A 25,261-nucleotide genomic window follows, 5' to 3' on the forward strand; every position below is an offset into this window, starting at 1 on the left:
GAGTTAATGTTTTGGGTTTTTGACATTGCAAAACTATTAATCATCCAGGTTAGTTCTTCTCTTTATTATTGCTCACGCCACAGCATGTATTCAGGCAGTCAGGTTAGGAGAATATAGGGAACGGTAAACTCTATTCCAGCAGTAATACAGCACCCCCTGACTTCAAGTGGTTTCCATCACATACAGGGTTTACAGTTTGGTTCAATGGCTCTCAGCACCCCACTATACAAATTGTTCCAGCGCCCCTGCTGTTATTAGTAAATAAGGCTCAGATCCTAAGCATATGTGTAGTCCAGTTGACTTCAGCAAGATTACTCATGTGCTTTGAAGTTACTCATAAGCAAGCAGTTCCAGGGTTGGGGTTTAAGAGACTAAGAATTCTGAGATGCAAGCAATAGGTAAAATATCTTCTAATAGAGGCCACTTTATCCAGCAGTTTTAAAGATGTCTCAAGAGGAAAAGGCCCAGATCCTCAGGGGATCCCCTGGAAGTTAGGTGCCTAAAAACCTTTGAGTAAAATCTGCTTCTAGGTTTTAAAGTCCCCACAGTTCAGGTGTTTGGATCTGGGTTTTGGTTTGTACCCATCATTATTTCCAGGGTTAGCAAGGAATTAATCCTTATTTTCCAGCCTAGCATGAAAGAGCCTCTTTTAGATGCTGGATTCCACAGGATCGTGACATGTTCCCTGTGATACTGAATGGCCGTCAGGTATCTGCTGCAGTGTCAAAAGGGTATTCTCTTCTTCTACTCCATTGGGAATTTGTTCTCCAGATAAGTCTGAGCTGTAACAAGAAGTGCAGATTATTATTGGGGTAGCAAACAAATACATGGGCCCATCATGGTGGGCCAAATCCTGAGATCCTAACTTAATCTTTGCCTGGGCAAATTCCTATTGAAGTTTGGGGAAAAGAAAACCATTGGGCCAGATCTTCAGCTAATGCAAATTGGCATCTCTGCATTGTCGTTAATGGAGTAATGCCGATTTACACCTGCTGGACCATTTCCATTTAAAAAAAAATAAAAATTAATGGCGATATCCTATCTCCTAGAACTGGAAGGGACCTTGAAAGGTCATCGAGTCCAGCCCCCTGCCTTCACTAGCAGGACCAAGTACTGATTTTGCCTCCAATCCCTAAGTGGCCCCCTCAAAGATTGAACTCACAACACTGGGTTTAGCAGGCCAATGCTCAAACCACTGAGCTATCCCTCCCCCCACATTAAAGTGCAGGTTAAGCGAGGGCTTCAAGTCTCAGGCTTGTAGGTGTAAACTGATCTCCATAGGGGATCGGAAAAGAATTTCCCCTTCTCCCATGTTCAGCACAGTAGAATTGGTTATGTGCACGATAAGGCGGATGGCTGGGGGCCGCCTTCCACTGAAAATTCAGCTACTGACTACTGGTAAACATCTGCACTTGATGTGCCAGTAGTCAAATTGTTTACAGACCATCCTCTATTCTGACTAAGCAACAAAACATTTCAGAGTATGGTGAAACGATCAGAAATCTCAACTCCTAAAATGCATAGAAAGGAATAAATTATTTGCGTCAGTGGGATCCAAAGAGGATGCTAAATTGTACAGTAGCTGTGAGATAAACCCCTGTTACAAAGAAAGAATTAGAGTTGCCTTACTCCTCTACTGAGACCTTCATCACGCATAGTATCCTCTTTTGCCTCTTTGGCATGAACACCTCTTCACTGTGGACTGAACATGAAACTCTTGTGTTGTCATGTGTCAGCAGAAGAAACTGTTTTCCTGGTTGGGCACAATAATGGGCCAGATTCTGCCTTCACTTGCTCTGGTGTAAATCATAACTCACCCCATTGAATTAGATGGAGTTATACTAGTGTAAAAGTTGTGCAAGACAGAGGAGAACCAGGCCAGTTGTGCACACCAGATTCTCTTCTCTCTCGTTTACCCCAGTGTAATACCAAAGGGATTATTCCTGATTTACACCCATGTAGCAGGTCAGTCAGGTCCTTATGTGCCATTTCCTCAAGGTGTTTGATCAAATCTTGAAGTGGGTTATTTAGTTCACTGAACTGAGGTCACTACATGACATCAAGCACCACCATTAGCAGTTCTTCAGTGTTCTGGTTGTCAATTTGTTACTCCATTATGTGCAATTTATAAGCAGCAATGCTGGAGTGTCTGGAGTAAAGTGGTCTGGAGGTCAGTGTTCTAACAGCATGTGCAAACTGTCCTGCTCCCATTGCAATCAATGGCAAATCCCATATTGCCTTCAGTAGGATCACGCTTGGACCCTTTCTTGGGAAATGACAACACAGATTACCTTTTTATCATATGCAGTTGATACTTCCTCGAGCGTTTATCTAGAAACAAAGCAGTGCTAATTAGAATCTGACGAGGAAAAACAAACCCATAATTCTTATGAAATTCTAATGCACTCCGACACAAAGACAATGTTGCAAATGTTGCAAAATTTGTAGCAGCTAAGCAGGGACCAGTGCCCTTACCTAAGGGTGTGTCTACACAGCAAATAAAGACCCATGGCGGCAAGTCTCAGAGCTGCGTCAATTGACTCAGGGTCGCCGGGCTTGCACTGTAGGGCTAAAAATAGCAGTGTAGACATTCAGGCTTGGGCTGGACCCACACTCTGAAATCCGGAGGGGATGAGGGTCTTGGAGCCTGGATCCAGCCCCAGCTTGAACATTTACACTGCTATTTTTAGTCCCACAGCGTGAGCCTCATGAGCCTAAGTCAGTTTACCCCAAGCTCTGAGACTCGGTGCTGCTGGATTTTTTGCTGTGTAGACGTACCCGCAGTTATACCGGCCTGTGTCAGGAGTAACTCCAGTAAACTCAATGTATTTTCACAAGTGCTAAACCTGTGTCAGTCAGATCAGAATCAAGCCATGTGTGATGAACGGGCTTTGGCTCCTTAGAGGTTGCTTCCTACCCATTACGGCCAGCAGTGAATTCCTCCTAAACTCTTCCAGTCCTGCCTGTCAGGAAAGCAAACCTCCACCAAACGAACGGGGTGACATGATCTCCAGGGGAATAAAGTACACTGAAGTGTTTAAAAGTCAACTCACATGGATACGTGTGTAAGCAGTAATGTTCTGGAGTGAAATAGGTTCACTGCACTTGTACAGAAAAACGTCACCAGTGCAGGTTTTACTGGCTGCCACTTCATCAGGATTCTCCTCACTCGAGGAATCAAGGTAACACCGTGATAAGGTTAATTCCCCTAGCCACTTGCATGAGAGATCATCCTTTTGATAAGCAATAAGTGCTGTGAGCCTCATTCTCTTTTCACGTTGCTTTTCCATTACACAGGTGTTACTCCATTAACACCACTGGGAGAAACAGGCTCTGTATAGCCACCAAACTCTGCTTCAATTGAGTCACTCCAGATTTAAACCACTGTAACCGAGAGCACAATTTGCCCATTGTACATATCTATATATCGAACTGCTTCCAAGAACAAATTCTGTAGTTTTGTAGTGCTGTTACTTATGTATTAAGCTTAAGTTTTTAAGCATCTGTTTCCCTGTGTCTGGATTTGCAATTCAACATCAGCCTTCCGTTATGCAGCTCCAAAATACCTTCAACCTGATTCTCCTCTTTAACGTCAGTGGTTTTACATCCGTGTAAAACTAGCATGAGGTTAGAATCAAGTTCCTTCTCCATAGTGGGTTGGTTATGACCAGACCCCACTTTTGGCCCAGTTTTCACTAAATAAGAACAAACTGTTTTCACATATTTGCAGGCAGCAAGAATCAAAAGCACTCAGGCAATGAACAGCAAGATCTAATGTATAGTTCACATCTGCCTTGTGTCAGCAATTCAATATTTCAATTCAATATTTGGAGGACAGAAAGATGCAAAAGAGATCCACATCAGACCAGCAGCCAATGCAGAGCATTAAGATGGACACCTACCCTCAAATACTTACATGTCAATAACACTACCAGCAAGAATGTGAAGAGAAGAATGACCGTCACTACCACACTGATGATTACTGTTGGAATTTCATTTTGTAGGTGCTAATGGGGGGGAAGAAAGCAGAAAAGATTTTTAAACTATGATTTTTCTCTGGTAAGTTTAATTGAGGTCTGGTTGCTCTAACCAATAAGTACTCTGAAATGTCTGCAATCAGCAGGAGTTTGCAATGTAAATTTCAGGATGGATTTTCTGAGCCTTCCTCATGAATACTTAAGAAAAATCAGGAATTCTACATGCAACTTTGTGGTATGTTTTGAAAGGTAGTTGGAGTGTGTATTGTGGTAATTCCAAGCTTATTTTTGTTTTGCATAAGTTGGAGATTTGGCAAAACCACAGGTTGCTTTTGCAAAATCTCCTTGGGTGGGTTTTGGTTAAGCAGACCCCAAACCCAAACTAGGCCTCCGTTTATCTGAACCCACAGGGCCAGATCCTGGCCCCCATTATGAAATGGTTGTCTCTCCCAACCAACAATATGCAGTGTTGCTGTAGCCATGTCGGTACCAGGATATTAGCTAGACAAGGTGGGTGAGGTAATATCTTTTATGGAACCAACTTCTGTTGGTGAGAGACACAAGCTTTCGAGCTACATAGAGCACTTCTTCAAGTCTGGGAAAGGTATAGATCTGTGTAGCTCGAAAGCTTGTCTCTCTCATCAACAGAAGTTGGTCCCATAAAAGATATTACCTCAACCAACTATAGATTTTTAGACTTCACTAGCCAAGAAGGAAAAAGTCAGATTCACAGGTTGTAGCACAAAGCCATCAGTGAACACCACTGGCTGAACCTCAAAGATGGGTTACTTGGTGTTTGTCCCTTTCAAACACTGCCCTGTTCCCATGGCAGCAGACAGAATGGTTTGAATCTGAGGAATTTTATCTGCAAAGTACATGAATATTTTATACAGTGAGAAAAACTTAATTCTGGAATGGAGGGGAGGCAGCAAAGAATCATGGTGCCCAGCACATCTGGAACCAGGGCCGGCTCCAGCTTTTTTGCCGCCCCAAGCAGTGGCCAAAAAAAATAAAATAAAGCCGCGATCGGCAATTCGGTGGCCAGTCCTTCCCTCCGAGAGGGACTGAGGGACCCGCCGCCGAATTGCCACCAAAGACCTGGACGTGCCGCCCCTTTCCATTGGCCGCCCCAAGCTTCCTGCGCTGGTACCTGGAGCCGGCCCTGTCTGGAACAGTTCTGGGGTGCGAGACTGGGGAGGCATAGGAACTTTTCCTTGCCACTCACACAGCCATTGGCATCTGATCTTATAAAAATCTGTATGTTGCAGTTGGTCAGACTCAACATGACACACACTCTAGCCCTCTCCCCTTTCATGTCAGGTCAGCTGGTACAGGTCATCCACACACAACTGATCTGTAAGGACAAACTAGCCGAAAGGCTGCTGTATGGAACAGTAGAGGACAAAAGGTAGGTGACATGAAAAATGGCACAACACATCAGCCAATTAGGGTGACCAGATGTCCCAATTTTATAGGGACAGTCCCGATTTTGGGGTCTTTTTCTTATATAGGCTCCTATTACCCCCCACCCCCTGTCCCGATTTTTCACACTTGCTGTCTGGTCACCCTACAGCCAATGTTTCTTGCACCTTCCTTTGAACCATTTGGTTCTGGTCACTGTCAAAGACAGCATACTGGACGAGATGGACCATAGGTCTGAGCCAGTCTGGGAATTCCTATGTTCCCACGTAACAATTTTAAACCACCTACCATGCTACTTTGCAGGCAGTGTGAACTTAACATAAAACACTATTTAAAAGACTGACAGCTCAGGCAGGCTGTTAGCTAATCAGACATTTCTGAGCAGGGCTGGGCTAATAGCAGATTTTTGAGTTCTGTGGTTGAGCTGAAAAATAACAATCAAAGAAATAATTTTGTTCAACTCAAAATACATTTTGGAAGGTTTTGTTTTGTTTTCCAGGGTTTTAAAACTTTCAGTTTTTTACATTCTGGCACAATATGTCTTTCTGAAACTAAAGGCAAAATGTTTTTGACATTTCCAAAAAGTAGATTTTAAACTTTTTTTTCAGCTCAAACGCTTCATCGATTGTGACCTAAATTTACAAATGGTTTCAGTCAAACCAAATTTGCATTTTTTGGTGGAAAAACTGTTTGCATGAAAATTTTTGCCCAGCTCTGCTTCTCAGACTTAGAATAGTTTTTACCTGTGCTGGATTATCTACACTTTCCTCTGACTGGAGTTTTGAATCTTTTGAAGTCTCTGACAACAGAAAAAGCAGAGAATAAAATGAGTATGGGCCAAAGTCTGATACCCTTGTCGAACAGAACCTAACTATATGAAGTCAAATTTGTGAAGGTCCTACTCACTGTGAGTAAGCATGTCAGAATCTGGCCCCAAATAAAAAAGAAGCTTTAAATTGTAGGATGACTCTCATTCATAGCTTAGGAATGGCAGATATTCATCAGGAAATGTGTCAATATTCATCAGGAAAGGGTGAAGTCACAAGAACTAACAGTGAAGAACAGCAGAAAGAAACTTACCTTCCTGTGACGAAATTTTCACTCCGGTGAGCATGCCAGTAAATCAGATGTGGTGAATAAGGGCTAAGACCATTCAGTTTAATTTCTGTTAGAATTATGTGTTACCACGGTAACTTGAAGATGCTGATACGATTTAAAATATCACAGGAAAAATCTGTAGTGTCAGGTGTTTCCCCACAAATGCCCCTGCAATTATATTGCAGCTTGATCCGTCTATCTGAGGTGTCTATATGGTTTTCATTACTGGGGTATCGGAGCATCTCACAATCTTTAATGCATTTATGCTTACAAAAGCCCTGTGAGATAGGGATGAGGTATTATCCCCATCTGTAAAACTGAGGCACGGGCAGACTAAGTGACTTGCCCAAGATCCCACAGAAGTTTTTGGAGTATGGAATTGAACCCTGAATTTCTGAGTCATAAGTTAGTATCCTAAGCACTGGGCGGGCTTTCCTCCCTTGCTCTTAAGCAACATATAACCAAACAACGTTAAGCAATGTTAAGAGGGCCTAACATGAAAGTGCAAACTGCTGTAAAATGTAAAAAGCGAACAATGTTAAGAACCATTAAGAAAGGGATAGATAATAAGAGAGAAAATATCATAATGCCTCTATATAAATCCATGGTACCCCCACACCTTGAATACTGTGTGCAGTTCTGGTCACTCCATCTCAAAAAAGACATACTAGAAATGGAAAAGGCATAGAAAAGGGCAATAAAAATGATTAAGGGCATGGAATAGCTTTCATATGAGCAGAGATTAAATAAAGTCTGGGACTGTTCAGCTTAAAAAAGAGACAAATGAGGGGGAATATGACAGAGGTCTATAAATCATGACTGGTGTGGAGAAAGTGAATAAGGAAGTGTTATTTACCCCTTCACATAACACAAGAACCAGGGGTCACCCAATGAAGTTAATAGGCAGCAGGTTTAAAAGAAAACAAAAGGAAATACTTCTTTACACAACACACAATCAGCCTGTGAAACGCATTGCCAGGGGATGTTGTGAAGGCCAAACCTATAACTGGGTGGAAAAAATTAGATAAGTTCCATCAATGGCTATTAGCCAACATGGTCAGGGACGCAACCTTATGCTGTGGGTGTTCCTAAACCTCTGACTGCCAGAAGCCGGGACTGGACAACAGGGGATGGATCACTTGATAATTACCCTGTTCTGTTTATTCCCCCGGAAGCATCTGGCACTGGCCACTGTCAGAAAACAGGATTCTGGGTTAGATGGACCATTCGTCTGACCCAATATGGCTGTTCTTATGTATTTTCTTTAACTTGTAAAATAAGGAAACTGTGGTCCCAACACAGTGAATTTCTGATGCATCACAAAGTGCAATGCTCTGCAAAGCTTTGTTTGCTCATTTCTTATTTAAACCATGTTCACAGTGAACTTTAAATCACGCCCTGGTGATATAGTGCTAGCAATGGACTGGCCTTTGTTTATAATGGACCCAGTTCTGCAAGGTGCTGACGTCTTAGAGTTGAGAGCAGTAAGCTCCTCACAGGAGGCACTTAAATGCCTCACAGGATCGGGACCCTTGTGATTAAAGAGCAGCCCACTGAACTCAATGCGTTACTGGGTTGGGCATGTTAATATTCAAACAGACTGCTGCCGTGACATTACAGATCATGCTCGGAAGGCAAATGTGTGATATAAAAAGTAACCACATGATCTATACTGGCAAAAACATGCTGATGCCTGAATGAGTCACATGCACATTCACCCGTACATAGAAAAAGACTTCCTAAGACCACATGTGTGGTAAGTGTTTGAGCGTGGGACTTCACTAAATGGTAACTTAACTGACTACCATTCTAGACTCAAGCCAATCAATGTGGTGAACAAGATATCATCAGTATTTCAATTTATAATGAAGATTTAGATGGATGTGAGGGAAAGTTTGTTATTTAGAATTTAATTACTGTGCTGAATATAATTACATTTGTTATATTAAAAAATGAAGCTGTGTTTTTATGTATATTAAATCCCCCATTGTGGACAACAGTTTTCCATGTACTTCTGATATAATATTCTGTCCTCTTTGCTCCCCCTGGAGCTGTTTCCCTTTTTATTTATCTTGAATGAAACAAAAATAAAAATTTTAAAAAGACATGTGAGTGGAGCAGTGGAAAGGTAGCTAATAAAAAGGGACCCGATTCTGACTTGACTTACAACTCCACTGCTTCCGGACTGGGCCCCTCCTAATACAGAAGGTTTTATCAGTTGGGGCCTGCGTCTAGCATTCTTCTGATCCAACTTCAGGCTACTGCGTTCCACCACCTTGGAGTTCATTAATTCCAGAAGCACATTCCTCCAGGTGCTGCTTTTGCAGGGATATACAACAATGAATGAAATGATGTGTGATGCTTGTCATTAAAATAGTAGGGAGCAGTTTGCCAAACTGGCCTCCTAAATTACACATGCAAATGTAGAGTTCGCCTGCTTACGCGGGAATTTAGGTGCTCGGTTAGATGGGGATATTGGACTTGTGCATGCAGGTCAGCTGGCTAGGTTTGAGCATTTAGCCCACAGAATTTGAAATGTTTGTTTAGACAGAGAGGTCAATTTAAATCCTCGCTTTCACTCCAAGATTTCACTAGCAATGTACTAACCTTAACTTATACCACGCTTAAAGAGCAGTTTGCTTTTAACCAATGTATTGCGTTGAACACATCTGTTTACAAAGGACCTAATGCAATGGCATGATAAATGGAATTAAAGCCAGCGGCAAAAATTGGCCTCTCTTTTTGTATTCGATATCATTCAGCTGCTCTTCCGTGTTTTGTCACTTACCTCTACTTCACTCCGTTCTTGGGAGAAGTAAGTCATAATTCCTTTGAATGGGTGTGTGAGAGTGTGACTCATTTAAACAGTGGTGTGTTGTTTGCTGGTTCAGGCTCTGTGGTTGCTCTTGATACCACACTGTTCCATTTAGAGTTCCAGCTAGAACATCAGCAGGGCAGCCCTTTTGTAAAATAATGTACTCAACACAATAACACATTCACTGCATTTCCTCCTGGGTTGGGTCAGGTCCATCTGTGCTGGATTCCCATCCCGATCAAAAAGCAATATTCATCTGATTTCTGGCATAAATTCCTCCTTAGCTATACTAAAGAGGCTGCTCTAACAAAACATGCCTTCAGCAAAGGACCAATTATCCAAGGACCTGCTAAAGTAAATGAGAACCATCAGGAGACATAGTACCCCAGTAGGCAGAATACTGCAGGTCTCAATCCAGCAGTCCCGCTACGTGATAAATACCAGTAGTGGTCATGAGAATGGCTTGGATCATTGTATTTAATTTCAATAATGTTCTCCCTACCCATAGAGCAATCTTTTTTTAGGTATATAAGAAATGGATGCACTTTTATTCAATCCTTGTGACTAGCAGGTGGAAAAAATGTGGTCACTGAAACAAAACGGATGTTTAAAAAAAATACAAAATGTGCCACCAAAACCTAGAATTAAATTCAAATATTCCATTCTCATAACACCAACAAGACAATTCAAAGAGCGGGCATTATGGGTGTTCACTAAAACAGAGAGATCCAAATTAGCTATCAGGTTGAGTCTCTAAATATTGGACAGGCACTAATTAAGGCTCCATAGTTAAGTTAGGAATAGCCTCATGGTATGAAATAAGAGATTACTGTACTGGCCGAGCGAAGAGGGGAGTGGGGGCACACGCAGCCCCTGGCATGGGAGGGAGGATGGGGATTATGGTATGGGTGGAGGGGGAAATGGAGGGTACATATAGCCCTTGGCATGAGGGGCAGGGGGTGCAGAGAGTCCCTGAAATAGAGAGGGATGGGAGTGTGGCACACAGGTAACTTGTGGAGGTGGGCATGGGGCGGTGCAAGGGGCCCCTGGTGTGTGGGCAATGCACAGCCTACAGAAGCAACAATCCCACTTCTCCTTTCTACAGGATGTAGCAACACACTCAGGGACAAACAATGCTTCGCTGGAGTCGTGGGGGGGAGGGGCTTGCCACCGACTTCAGTGCAATCAGACCTTTGCCCTAAATGAATGGCTTGTGAATTTAAAACTGCAACAATAACAGAGACAGAATAAATGTGCCTCTGAACTGCTCAGCAACCACCTGCAGAACCATGCTGTGCTCCACAGATTAGGCTGTGGAGTGCAGAGATGAACTATTTAACCAGAAGATGGTACAGGCCATGCATATATATTGGATTTCCTGCCCCAACCACAGGCTGTCCTTATGAGGAATAAAGCAGTGTACTTTTCCTAAGGGCAGTAGAAAGATTTGAATTCCATGGGTCATATTCGGCTCTCAGTCAGATAGCTTTCAGTGGAGTTACCCCGCATGTACACCTGAGAGGAGGGGCCTCTCCTTATGTCCCTGTTCTCTATTGTTTGTGCAGGATAATATAAAAAAATGGAACTTCTCAGCTTTCTTCCTAAACTGCCTGTCCATCCCACTTAATTAATCTCCACTGACAACTCCACTGTCCTCCGCAAACCCATAGACACCTACAAGGCTACAGCAAATATAAAAATTAATTATACTCTCCAGACCTTCACTGAGTTCCTCTTTCACCGAGTCTCCCGCAGATGTCAAGGGAAATGTAGCGTCAGAAATAGCATTCACTTCACTCGCCTCAGGGACTGTCTGGACCGTAACTGGGGGAACTGTCCCTGGAATTAAAATAAACAGAAACTTCTAACAGAGTCCCAGGACTCCTGGGGTTCACCCCAGATTTCAGAGTTTTCACAATACAGTAGGCCTGTCCTGTTATTTTGCTGAAATAAGCTGTGCTACATTTAATCAGTATGCATGAGTAGCATACTGAAGTCAGAGCCACTGTAACAAAGAGGACCAAATACTGTCAGGTCACTTTCCACAATGTATTATTTCCAGCCACTGATTCCCCCTAGAGCAGACCACACCCAGATCAAATCTAGCCACTTTACAGGATAATTTGGCTCATTCCCTGGAAGGCACTAGCATGTAAACATGGTGACATTCTCTCTACCTGTAGCAAATGGATTGTCTGTGGATGTGTGAACATGATCAGGCCTCACAGTAGATGTTTGGACAGCGGCAACTGCAGTCACTGAAACAAAGCAGAAGAAGACAACAAGCTAAAATCAGTTCCTCGAGTAAACACTGCTTGGGAATGCAGAAGCTCAGAAGAGGAAGGACGACAACACGTGATTTCATCACCTGTTGCTGCCTTTCTCAGACATGGAATGCAGAAGGAAACAGACAGAGGGTAGGTCCTACACTGCATGAAAAGATCCACAGCATTGCATCTCAGAGCCACGGTCAACTGACTTGGGCTCGCAGGACTCAGGCTGAGGGACTAAAAATAGCCGTGTAGACTGACCTGGGCTCTGAAACTTGGCACCACAGGTTTTTATTGCAGTGCAGACATACACTGAGTGATCTGATTATGGAGTTTAAGCTGCAATGTTTTACTATGTTTTTCTACTCCAGCAATGTGCTTTGCAGACCATTTAGAACACGGGTTACCACTTACAGAGTAAGCATTTTCACATGTTCTTTGCACTGGATCAAATACATCACTTTAGGCTACAGCATGTGAGAAGATATCATTCAGTGGTTCCTCCAAGTAACCTAATAAATGTTTCATCGGTCAGCTTAAAAATGATGTTTTTTACTCCAGTAACGTCCCTGCAGAGCAATGCCCAGCTGATGGAGCATAAGGAAGGAACGTGGAAGGTACAGGATGTAGGCCTGGGCCCAAAGTGCGAAATGTAGAGCTGAATATGGAGCCAGCCCTGGATTTCAGTCTAGCCACAAAATTCAGATCAGAGTTAGATTCAAACACCTCATCCCCTCACCCTGCTACCTCTGAACCTTGAGGGTCCTGCTAGCAAAGGCTGTGCAGAATGCACCTATGGTGCTTTGCCTCCACTTCGGATGCTGAAAGAATGAGGGGCTAAAAGCTCAGTGTAATGCTAGGAACTGTGTGGGCTGACTTTGTGGGTAAGCTGCTCCCACACAGCTCTACCCATCGCTACTCAGTCCTGATTTGCAACACCTCCTGCTGCTCGAGTTCTTAGCCTTTCCCAAACAAAGCCTGCCAATGGGGGCTAATGGGCTAGGAGACTTGAATGAATATCCACAAGGGCCAGCAAACTCCTGTTCACTTGTGTCTTAACCAGGGAGGGAGCTACAAGGCCGGAACAAATGTTTCCCTCAAAAAGTGAGACAGCGTTTTTAGAAAGCCCATGTTCTCCTCACACATCAGCTGTGTCTGAAAAAACAGGAAAGCAAAATGTGCCTACAAGAAGTGAATGAACCAAGAGAATTTCTCAGATCTGTTGTTCTTGGGGCCCTTGGGAGACAGTATGGCGCTAGCAATGGCTTTCCCAAGGTCAGATTTCCTCTTTTTTAAGCCCTTATTTGCTGACATTTCCACAAGTGGGCTATTGACATTGGGGAAAAAAAAACACAGGTCACTTTTCTAAGTGTCACTCTTCTAATTTGACCTTTCTGGCAGCTTGTGAATTTTAACTGTTCTGTGAAAAAAAAATCCAGTGTTTGAATTTCTTTCATCGTTTGTTTCAAATCAGTTTAACTGCGAAACTGTGGTGTTGTAGGACTGAAATCGCAGCCTCTATATTATTATATGCAGTAGAGGAAAGAGTTGATGGTGCCTCATGAGAAAGTAATGAGCTCATATGCAAATAAACGTAGCAGTGAGAGTGTTGAAGTATGATTGGCCAGGGTGAAGGAAGCATCCAGAGTGGTCAAAGTTAACATGGCCTCGTTTGTTCAATTATGAGACAAAGGATCTATTTTGCATCCCAATTATTTCTACCTTGAAGGAGGACTGGAGGTGACATTATTCGAGGGTTGTTGTAATTCCCTGCTGCTTTCCGTAATCACAAGGAGTTAAATAATTTAGATAGGAGGGGACTAGTGTTGCCTACATACTGTGTGCCACTGAATGTTCTGTGCCAGATCCAGTGTCAATGGGTGTTTTTCTTTGACTTCAATGGGCTCTGGGTAAGATGCTTCATGAGCCTGCATAACCCGCTGGTGAGTGTGTGGTACAGGTTGCCCCTGGGGCCGATCCACGCAAGCTGTGGCAGCTCCAACTTACAGAGGCTTGGCTCTTTAACTCAGGCTGTAGCAGCTCATGCCTTTAGATCTGGAAGTCGCTGGTTCAGCCCCTGGTGTGCTGGCCAAGAGGGCGGCTGCCACATTTGAACTGATGTCAGATCAAATCTCAGAAAGCAGTACCTTGGACCAGGACAGGACTCAGGAACAAACGAGGCCCGTTCCAGTTAGTGAAGTGGGGAACTGTTATGGCCTGACAGAGATCGACATGCATTAGAGACTCTACGGTAGTGAACTACTGGCCTCCAATTTCCATTGGGATACTAGAAACTGTGTGTAATGGTGCGTCGTCACCTCAAGAGTGCCCCTTGTGTCAGGATGCGGTGTTGCAGAGGTTTGCATCTCCAGCACCCCCTGCAGGCCTTCTGTCTTTGTGTGTCACTCAGCCCGCTGGCTGAGAAGCGGCTAGTTCAAACCCTTCCAGACTAACAAAATGTGCAAGTGTAGTCCAAAGTCCCAGAGAATCAACCTATCCTCTGGGCCACCTGTTCAACCCTTCCCATGGGTTTCCCCACCTTCCCTGGCTCAGGTATCAAGCACTGTCCCACCCAGCCCAAGTTTTCACAGGAACCAGCCAGCCTTCAGGTTCTCCCTCCATACTGAACTCCCTCAGCCTATCTATAAGGCCCAGGTGTCTGTTGAGTTCATCAGCTGATTGTCCTTTAGCCCCACGCTCTCTGGCTGACAAGTAACGATCTAATTACTGCCTCAGTGGCGTGAATGTGCCTAACTGGCCTTTAACCCTTTCTCACCCATGATGTGGATTCACTCATCATACTGTGATTTCCTTATCAGCTGTAGCATTTTGATCTGAGTCAGCATCCACAGGGACACATGATACAGATTGTTTTCAGATTATTAAATAACTATAAATGAATCTTTGATACACATTCAAGAACAGCCAACACTTCTGGTTATGACGACTTGTCAGAGCTCTGAACCCAGTGATCAAATGTCTTCTGCACCTGTATTATTATCACACATACCTGTACTGAGAACACCTTCTGTAATGAAAGCAGGATCGACATTTTCAGTCCTCTCGGAGATCAGAACTGTAGTTGGTGATTCTGTAGTCATGGAGACAAAATAAGATGCTTAAAAAGACCATTTTTTAAAAAACATGGTGTTCCAAATTGCTGGTGCAATTTTGAGCTGCTAGCTAAATGTGGGTGAAAATTTGTAGACACCATTTATGTCTGCAGTTCAGGTGCCTAACTATGTTAACTTACTTCACTGGCAATTCTGGTGCATAGTCATCTAAATGCATTCAGCTGTGGGCATAATGAATTGTGCCTGCCTTTAACTGTGGGTACAAAGTTATGGGTGCAGTATTGGAGGCCATTTGTGAAAATCTGTCCCAAAATGTTCATGTTACAATGAGTATCAAACAAGATAAAAACTGGAAAGAGTTGCAAGCAGCATTGTGTGCAGACATCAGTCTGGGGAAATGAAGTCACTGACACAGATAAAATTGGAGATAAACAAGACCAACATAAGCATTAAGAAAATGAATGAAAGAGCAAGTATTTTATCAGTGCTGCCAACTAATTAATAATAAGGCCCTGATGCAGGAATGCCCTGAAGAATGTGCTTCATTTTAAGTATGTTTGTGAGTCCCATTGACTTCATCAAGCACAGCAGGTGCTTAAGCAACCTTCCTCAACAGGGGTGTTTTCCTGAATTGGGGCCCAAGTTAGTACAAAGACTAGAGTGGATCTGTTGTCCCACCATCACTCACTACCAGCCTCAGAGGCCCTCTAAACAAGAGGATCTAGTCTCCGGAAAGTCTCTAAGTGGCATGGGTGTTCACAATGCAAAGGTGCTTGAGGAAAACAAGAAAGAGCAGAAGGGAAGGCAAGTGGAACTGGACTTTGTCTTGTGGAGCAGGGAAGACAGCACAGAGAGAGATGTATGAATGCAACAGGGATAAGTGTATATGACACAGAAGAGTCAGCACTACTTCTGGGCACAGTGAAACCTACAACATTAATTCTTAAAGTGCCTTCCAGGAGAGAATTGAAGCTGATGGAGTTACTGTAAATTTATACCAGTATCAGTGAAAGGACATGGCTCAATAGCATCAAAACGAAACAAAGTTACATAAAAGCTTTCAGTCTAAAATAGGTGGCAAAGTAGACTGAAAGCATCCCCCACTTAATAGATAAAAGAACAGGTAATTCATCAGCGTGTGCTGGGGTAACAGGAATGCTCCATATTAAGGTATCTTTTTCTGCCCTTTTTGTGCCAACCTCGCCATGGCACAGTGAGAGAGGTGCTCAGAGCCATCTGTTTTTCATACCTGCAGTAGGGAGAACATGTTCTGTTGTGAAAAAAATGAAATAATCATCTTCAGTGCACGCAGAAGCTGTCTGAAAAATGGTTCTCAGGGAAGGAAAGGTTGTTGGGAGGGCAGTTGTGGTTGTCGTTGGGGGAGCAGTGGGTGTTGGGAGTGCAATAGTGGTTATCAGGGGCAGAGTAGTGGATGTTGGGAGGGCAGTTGTGGTTGTCTTTGCGGGAGTAGTGCGTGCTGAAACGAAATAAAGAGAAGCCGGATCAGAACATCTTCAATAGAACTTAAGTAAAACAAAGCCAAACCATAACTGAATTTAAACAATCTATTTGCCAAAACTCTGAGAAGAGGCTGATGAACAGGTGCTTTAAAAGGCCAGTTAACTAGGTAAGAAATGAGTCCCAAATAGAGCTGGTTGGAAAACTTTTTTTTTGCATGGCCAACGTTGACTTTTTGGGGTCCAAAAATGGATGATCCAAAAACTGAAAATTTACAGCCAAAATCCCTAAAGCCGAACATTTCTGGGTTTGGAATTTTCAGTTTTTTGATGAAAAATCAATTTTTTTCAAGGAAAGCAGACACTTTCTGTGAATATTTTTGTTAAGTTAAAAAAAAAACCCTCAATTTTCTGTCAAAAAAAAAAAAAAATGTTGAGAGAACGTTTGACCAGCCATTATCCCAAGTTGTGCTGTGACTTTACTAGTTCCTCCCCATGATTAGAGGCAGCTGTGAATTTTGTAATAGTTTTTTTGTCGAAAAATGCTGATTCATGAAAATCAAGACTGTTCACAAAACAGGATTGGGTTTGATGAATTTCCTGACTCAAAAAAATAAATAACCCCCCCCCCCCCTCCAAAAAAAAAGTGTTAAGAAAAGAACATTTCAAAAGAGTCAAAAGGAAACATTTTGATTTTTTTTCAAAATGAAAAATTCCAATCTTCCAGTTCAGAATGACTCTTCATTTTGAAATTTAGACTAATTAGACTGAAAAAGGTTTTAAAAGGTCAAAGTAAAAAAGAAACATTTCAAAATTTGCATAGCAAAATGTTTTGATTGACCTGAAATGGAAAAAAAAGAACAGTTCTTTGGTTTGTGAATTTTTCGGTTTGTGAATATTTTCAAGATTTTGACTTTTTGTCCCGATTCAAGACAAGAAAAAATTTCATTCTTGAAAATATTCATGGGATGAGAATCCGTTTCCCACCCAGCTCTTGCATGATGAGGTAAGATTGTTCGCTCCTGTATGCCTATACGTGTCCGCTCATAGTTTAGGGGAACACAGCACAGATCACTGGCCTTGAATGTTCAGTAGTCACCAAGCACACCCCTGTTTCTCTATAAAGAGAGACAAAGAGGGTGAAGTAATATATTTTATTGGACCATGAGAGAGACATGCTTCTGAGCTACACAGAGCTCTTTGTCAGGTCTGGGAAAGGCACTCAGAGTGTCACAGTTAGATACAAGGTGGAACAGATTAACATAAGTAGTTAGCACATACTCCAAGGGACCATTCAAGATGAAGTGCCCCATTAACACTTCTGAAGTCATAGGACAAAAAGGGGGGTCAGTGGGTTACAGATTGTTGTAATAAGCCTTAAATCCAGTGTCTTTATGAAGACCATGATTTTTAGTGTCTAGCAAAGTTATGAATTTATTCTCCCAGACTTGTCTTTTGAAAGTGCTATGCAGGTTTCCTTTGAGGATGAGGACTGAGAGGTCAGATATGGAGTGATCTCTTTGTGAAAAGTTTCAGAGTAGCAGCCGTGTTAGTCTGTATCAGCAAAAACAACGAGGAGTCCTTGTGGCACCTTAGAGACTAACAAATTTATCTGGGCATAAGCTTTCGTGGGCAAGAACTCACTTCATCAGATGTATGGAGTGGAAAATACAGGCACAGGTATAAATACATGAAAAGATGGGAGTTGCCTTACCAAGTGTGAGGTCAGTCTAACAAGACAATTCAATTAACAGAAGGATACCAAGGGAGGAAAAATAACTTTTGAAGTGGTAATGAGAGTGGCCCATTTCAGACAGTTGACAAGAAGCCATCACCTACAGCCTCCAACTAAAACCTCTTCAGCGCATCATCAAGGATCCACAACCTATCCTGAAGGACGATCCCTCACTCTCACAGACCTTGGGGGACAGGCCAGTCCTCGCTTACAGACAGCCCCCCAACAAGAAGCAAATAGTCATTACCAACTACACACCACACAACAAAAACACCAACCCAGGAACCAAACCCTGCAACAAACCCCGGTGCCAACTCTGTCCACATATCTATTCAAGGGACACCATCATAGGACCTAACCACATCAGCCACACTTTCAGGAGCTCGTTCACCTGCACATCTACCAAGGTGATATATGCCATCATGTGCCAGCAATGCCCCTCTGCCATGTACATTGGCCAAACTGGACAGTTTCTACGCAAAAGAATAAATGGACACAAATCTGACATCAGGAATCATAACATTCAAAAACCAGTAGAGAACACTTCAACCTCCCTGGTCACTCAATAACAGACCTAGAAGTGGCAATTCTTTAAGAAAAAAACTTCAAAAACAGACTCCAACGTGAAACTGCAGAACTGGAATTAATTTGCAAACTGGACACCATCGCATTAGGCCTGAATAAAGACTGGGAGTGGTTGGGTCATTATAAAACCTAAATCTAATTTCCCCAATACTAATTTCCCCCTACTGTTACTCACACCTTCTTGTCAACTGTCTGAAATGGGCCATTCTCATTACCACTACAAAAGTTATTTTTCCTCCCTTGGTATCCTGCTGTCAGTTGAATTGTCTCGTTAGACTAACCTCACACTTGGTAAGGCAATTCACATCTTTTCATGTATTTATACCTGCTCCTGTATTTTCCACTCCATGCATCTGATGAAGTGGGTTCTAGCCCACGAAAGCTTATCCCCAAATAAATTTGTTTGTGGAAAGTGGTCACCCACAGGTGATATGGTGTTTTTGTCTTTTATCATTTTTCTGTGTGAGTTCCTTTGAGAGCATAGTGATCGGCTGGTGTCACCCACATAGTTGTTATTGGAGCATTTCTCCATATGTTTTTTTCTAGGCTTTGGAACTCTTTTCACTTTGCTACCACTCTCTAAGGTACATAGTCTAAGCCTCAATGGCAGAAGAATGGATTTCTCTCTACAGAGAGAGAAGAGGGTTTTGCTCACCTCTGTAAACCTGCAAATTCAGGTTTCGTTTGATATCATTGAACCATCCAGGGATCTCTATGCGACAGCAGTATGCTCCTCTGTCTTCGGGGTCCACATTTCTTATAGTCAGAGACACATCCCCTTTGGTGATAGGACCCTGGAGTTGGTATCTGCCAGACTGTTTAGATATCACCTTCTGCCCATCAGTGCGAACAATTTCACTGCTGCATTTAGATGACGGACAGATCCCCCGGCCCCAGCACATGACATTGAGGTCATGCGTTTCTCTAACGCTGTAGGTGCAGGGTAGCCTGACAGACTGCCCCACCTTCGCTCTCACTATCGTAGATACACCGTGTGCTGGGGAGGAAGAGCAGGAAAAGCAAAGTCAAGACCTTTTACTCCATGGATACACAGCCCTACTCCTCAATCTCACACAGTACCGTATCCGGAGAACAGGACAGTCAGGTAAATATTTAAGTAAGAAGGGGAGAACACTCCTTTTGCCTTTCCGCCACGCACCTTGCATTAGTTACTTTGTTTTAATAGTGGAATAGTGACCCCTTTGGGTCATCCCAGTCTGAGCCCTGCCTGAGAGACCTTCTAAGATACCCTGGGAAAGGACATAAGCAAGTGTTATTAGCAAAGAAGATGGCAGCCTTCCCAGTCTTGACCAGAGGCCTGCATCTTGTAGTATATTAGTCTTTGCTCTCATTGTCCTGCAGCTGTGCAGTGTAGTGGGATGAGCAGACTTATGACCACCAGAATGCTCCCTACTCAACCAACAAGGTGAGGAACACTGAGCCAATGGCTCCAGTGTGGGAGGAGAAGGAGTTACAAGGTGATGGGAGGTCAATATTCACTTACCCTGAGGGAAGGGCGGGGGACAAAGACAGGGAATGCTCCCATCTCTCCTGAGCTGTGGAGAGTACTATTATTAATTATTATTATTTTTTTCCAGGCATCCTGGCAAAGGAGATGCCTGAGGAGGGAGTACACAGCAACCATCTTTTAAAACCTGTGGGGTGCCAATTGGCGGGTCTATTGAAATGGAGATGATTTTACTTGTACTTGAGCACCGCAGATTCCACAGGGAAGCTGATAAAATGGGACCCAGGTTACTCAGGAAAAAGTCTTTCACCTTTCAATCCCAGCCCCAATTGGTCTGAAAGTGGTTGTCATCTATTTGGTGACCTGCTGTGAAATGAATTTGGCAGTCTCACTCCATCCCCATCCCTGCTCCCCCCCCCCCCCAATGTTGTTACAATTGGATCTAAATGCCTGTCTCAGCAGTAAGGCCAAAAATCACCCAGGTGTGTCTAGAGGTGGTCTCTCCACTCAGGGTTGAGGTACACTGGCGGGCCAGTGCTAGAAACTTGCTCTGCCGTTGCTTATGCTGTGCCTGTTCTGAGAATAAATAAAAGTAGGTCTTCATTCTGCAGAGCTGGCTCCACACCCTCTCCCCCCCCCCCCCCCCCCAGTTATCAAATGGGCCAGCACCTTTCCTGGGCACTGCATTCACCTGAATACTAAGCATACTGAACCGGATGCTCCTCACGTAGCCCACTGTAAACCTGGAGTAACTCCACTGGAGCTACACGGCAAGAGCCGGCTCGGGCTATCAGTGTGTTCAGCTTTACTTTGCATTTATAGACAAACCCGTCTCATTTAGCCCCGGGTTTGTCTCCCTGCCACACAGCACCCCCGGCTGGAGGGCTGTGGGTGTAATTCTGAAATCAGAGCTAACAGGGATGGTTCTTTTAGCTAAGGGCACTATAATAAAAAAGAAGAATTCACATATTGGGGCAAATTCTCTGCTGGCCTAACTCCATTGACTTGAGGGGACATTAGCCAATGGAGGATTTGGCCCCTCCTGTCTATTCCAGGCTGTATGATCTGCCCCATGTCCCCTGAAGTTTTAATTATGATTTCTACCTTCCCTATATTCTGTCCCTAGTCATTTCTAGCATCGTTCTGAACAAGGGCCATAAGGAGGAGCATGTCTCCCTGTGTTTGCCTTGCTCCAGCCCAGACCCTGCCCTGCACCTGGCCTTGTTCCTAGCCTGAGTACTAACCCGCCTGAACCCCGAGTATGCATTCAGGAGGGTAGCCTGAGCAACCGCCCATGCTACCCCCAGCTTCACGGCTATTTTGAGCAGACTACTGGAGCTGGGAAGTACCTCCCAGCGGCAGTGTAGATGTACCTTTAGTTCAGTTAAACAAAATCACACTATTGGCTGTATCTAGGGCCCTACCAAATTCACAGCCATGAAAAACGCGTCACAGACCGTGAAATCTGGTCTCCCTCCATGAAATCTGGTCTTTTGTGTGCTTTTACCCTGCACTATACCGATCTCTTGGGGGAGACCAGGGTTTCTCCAAGGAGTTGCGGGGGGGGTGGATCACAAGGTTATTTTATATCAGAGGGGTAACCATGTTAGTCTGAATCTTTAAAAAGCAACAGAGGGTCCTGTGGCACCTTTAAGTCTAACAGTCTTCTGTTTAAGACTACTTCTGTTAGTCTTAAAGGTTATTTTAGGAGGTCACAGTACTGCCACCCTTACTTCTGTGCTGACTTCAGAACTGGGCGGCTGGAAAGCGGTGGCTGTAGGCCAGGCACCCAGCCCTGAAGGCAGTGCCCTGCAGGCAGCAGTGCAGAAGTAAGAGTTGTGATACCATGCCAGGCCATCCTTACTTCTGCGCTGCTGCTGGTGGCGGCTCTGCCTTCAGAGCAGGGTTCCCAGCCAGCAGCTACTGCTCTCCAGCTGCCCAGCTCTGAAGGCAGCACTGCCGCCAGCAGCAGCACAGAAATAAGGATAGCAGTACCACAACTCCCCCTACAAAAACCCTGTGACCCCCCCCAACTCCTTTTTGGGTCAGGACCCCTACAGTTACAACACTGTCACATTTCAAGTTTAAATAGCTGAAATCATTACATTTATTATTTTTAAAATCCTATGACCGTGAAATTGACCAAAATGGACTGTGAATTTGGTAGGGCCCTAGCTATATCTATACACAAATACTTCCATTACAGGCCTGATTCTTGGCCCAATACTCACATTAAGTAGCAACTGCTCATATGAGTCCCACTGAGGTCAGTGTGCCTACCCAGTAAGTCTACTCAGTGCAATTGTTGATGAATTGCCCTTCTATGTTTAAAGTCATATAAACGTCAAAACACAACTGAGCTCATAATTGGCTGCTTACACCATATTTATCAATGTCTCTTTTGGGTCATCAGCAGTGTTAGAACCTGTGGCCTCCAGTGCTAAAAGCATACACCTCTGCTACTTGATATAAGGGAGTAACTCCATTAGGGGGTAACTGTAATAGACTCTTTTCTTCTTATGTAGACTAGCTACTAAAGGGGACGCAAAAATGCATATGCTTCTAGTGTGGGTTGTACGTTAGAGCTGGTTGAAAAAGGAATAATTTTTGAAAAAAAATCTTTACTTTTTTTGTTGAAAAAATATTGATTTTTTCCCTTCCAGCTCTATTGTTCATATTTGCTTAGAGCAAGTTAGATATAGCATGAGTACCAGGTTCTCCAGGGGCTGAGTTGATAAAAGGATAAATATTGTTTGACTTCTCACTCTGTTGTGTCGAAACCTGGCAGTTCCAAGATTTAGCAATGCTGAGCTAGGTTAAGATGGGTGAGAAGTGACTAATGGTCATTTTGACCCCTATGTTTCCATATAAAGATACTATTGACGCAACCACAAATGAAGGCCTAAAAACTGACTTTCTTTCAGACTGAAGGAGTAGTGGGTAAAGGGTCCTCCTAGTTAGGTCAATAATGGACATGGTAATGGGTTAGAAATATTTTGGATTCCCTGTGGCTGTGGCAATCCCAGTGTGATTCTGGCTCAACAGAAAGCATCAGATACCCTGGAGCTAGGTTAGCTTGCCTGCTGAATCTCAATGGGACTGGTGAAGGGGCAAAATCAATTCTTGTCTCTCACTGTTTTCTACCAATATCCCAATCTTTCCCTGGTTGTCAGATAGTGATTTAAGAATATTGCAGTTACTGTAAGTATTAGAATGGCTACTTCATCCTGTTTGGCATTTTAACAGCTCTATACACCATGGACAAAATTTCCAAACCTGGGTGACTAAGGTTAGGCTACTCAGTCCATATTTAGGCACGTAGGACAGAATTTTTAGAAGTGCCTAAGTGATTTAGGAGCACAAGGCCCACTGAAAGTTAGACTTGTGCTCTTAAGACACATAGGCTCTTCTGAAAATTCCCCCTAGATGCCTAAATATGGATTTAGGAGCCTAACTCAAGGCACCCAGGTTTGGAAATTGTGGCCAGTATACTATCCAGTCTCTCGAGTTTTTCTAATTCTCCTTGTAACATGCATCTCTTGTAGTACTTCTGCACCAGATTTTACATGGAAGATAATTAAACATTTTGGGTGGGATTTCTGAAAGTGTTCCGTGTTGCTATAACTCTGCTCCCACTTTACTTCCATTGGGAGTTTTACCGTTGACGTTAATCTGAACAGAGTGCAGCCAAGGCAGAGAGCTTTACCAAATCCCGTGCTTTGTCTCACTTTATAAAATCATTACTCCATTAATATTTAAACCTGGGGCTGGCAGCTCAGCTCAGGGCAGGCAGGAAAAGTTAGATTTACAAAAAAAAAATTACTTCTGTGTTGTTGTTATAGTTATACAAAGCTATCTTAATAACCAACAGAACCTACACACAACTTTTGCATATAAAGGGGAACCAAATAGAACATCTGAATAATTAATAAACTGTTTAACTAATACATTCTTCTGCATTGGCACTAATTCAAATAATTTTTACAATCTTCTAAGAGGTCACGTATATATTTACAATCTTATACGTGTATAGGGATATACTGTATATACACATACAGAAACAATGAATGTGAGTCACGCACATGTTTACAACCTTATACGTGGATAGGGGTGTATATACAAATAGAAACAATGAATACCATTTGCTCTGTAACTTTCCAAAAATAAAATGAATCTCACTTTGTCTTCTGAAGACATACACTGGTAAAGCAAGCAAACACTCACCTATATACAGCTGTAGCACGATCCAGCGAAGCAACAGGGAATGGGCCATTTAGGCTGATTAGAAACTCCAGGAATGTACCAGAACTGACAGAGGACCAGCCCGTACACTTTTCAGAAATGCTGAGTGAGCCTGGCTGTAGTATAATTTCTCGTTTTTTAGGCTTTACATACTGCAGCCGCCTCTTCTCCAGTAGGAAGTAACCCTCCTCTTCAAATCCTTCGACTAGCTCCTCTTTGCACAGGGTATGAAGAACAAAGTTCCCTGTCCTTGCATTCACAACTCCTCAATCCAGTCTATTTCTCTGACCTTATCTCTTTCTGAGTTTCCTGGTCCCCTACATTGTGCCAATGCTGCCTTCTGCTTGATGACCCCCGCATTTCCTCCTTCTGCCTCCAAGCTTTCTTCCCTGGCATTCTCCATGCCTGGAGGGCCTCTCAAAACCTGTTCAGCAAGGCACTTCCTCACCTGATTCAAATCCCTCCTCAAAACTCTTGCCAGGTCACATATGAAAAGAAACATTTTTGCTCTTTTTTTGACTAGGTGACAGAGCTCTGGTTTTTGGGCCTTGTTCTCAGAGATTCACTTACCTCAGAACTTGTCTCACAAGAGGATGTATGGCGTGGCCTTCCAGTTTAATACTACAGGCTTGGATTTTCAAAGCCTCCAAAGTTCCATAGCCCCCCAACTCCCATTAACTTTCAATGGGATGTGGGTGCCTAAATCCCTTAAGCTCTTTTGCAAATCTGAACCACAGACTATTAAAAGCATAGCAGGCATATTTCTGTCAACACTGGTGTGGTGGAAATTATTGCTCTGCCACGGCTTGGGTGAAACCTCGTTGTGACTAGTGGGCATAGTAGCCGCTCCTCATTCAGGATAAATGTAAAAAAAGCAATTAAGCTCCTTTCTGGAATACAGAGCTGCCACAATAGGACCCACCACCCAAAATACTGGCTGCAGGAAAGACCTGTCAGGAATCTTAGCTATGTGGGTGGAGGGCTGAATGCAAATGCAGGGGACGGGGTGTCGTTTGAGGGTGTTGTGTGAGACAGCGCAGCAGATAGGTGACAGAAGCAGACAGAGAAGGCAGCAAGGAAGCCCCAGACACAGCCAGAGAAGCACTTGTAGGATGACC

The 25,261-nt window shown here is 43.4% G+C and overlaps 1 protein-coding gene across 1 annotated transcript; it reads right to left on the reverse strand.

Annotated features, from left to right (window-relative positions):
- Positions 1–649: 649 nt before the first annotated feature.
- On the reverse strand, positions 650–24,174 carry LOC135882834 (T-cell immunoglobulin and mucin domain-containing protein 4-like). The gene is made up of 10 exons (XM_065409863.1): positions 24,126–24,174; positions 19,089–19,430; positions 15,906–16,133; positions 14,593–14,673; positions 11,490–11,570; positions 11,032–11,151; positions 6,143–6,198; positions 3,917–4,007; positions 2,292–2,331; positions 650–782 (listed from the first exon to the last, which is right to left on the reverse strand). Exons 1-10 carry the CDS (start codon positions 24,172–24,174, stop codon positions 650–652), a joined length of 1,221 nt encoding a protein of 406 aa, XP_065265935.1.
- Between the last annotated feature and the right edge of the window lie 1,087 nt (positions 24,175–25,261).

This window comes from Emys orbicularis, chromosome 8, assembly GCF_028017835.1.
Source record: "Emys orbicularis isolate rEmyOrb1 chromosome 8, rEmyOrb1.hap1, whole genome shotgun sequence".
NCBI classification, from domain to species: domain Eukaryota; kingdom Metazoa; phylum Chordata; order Testudines; family Emydidae; genus Emys; species Emys orbicularis.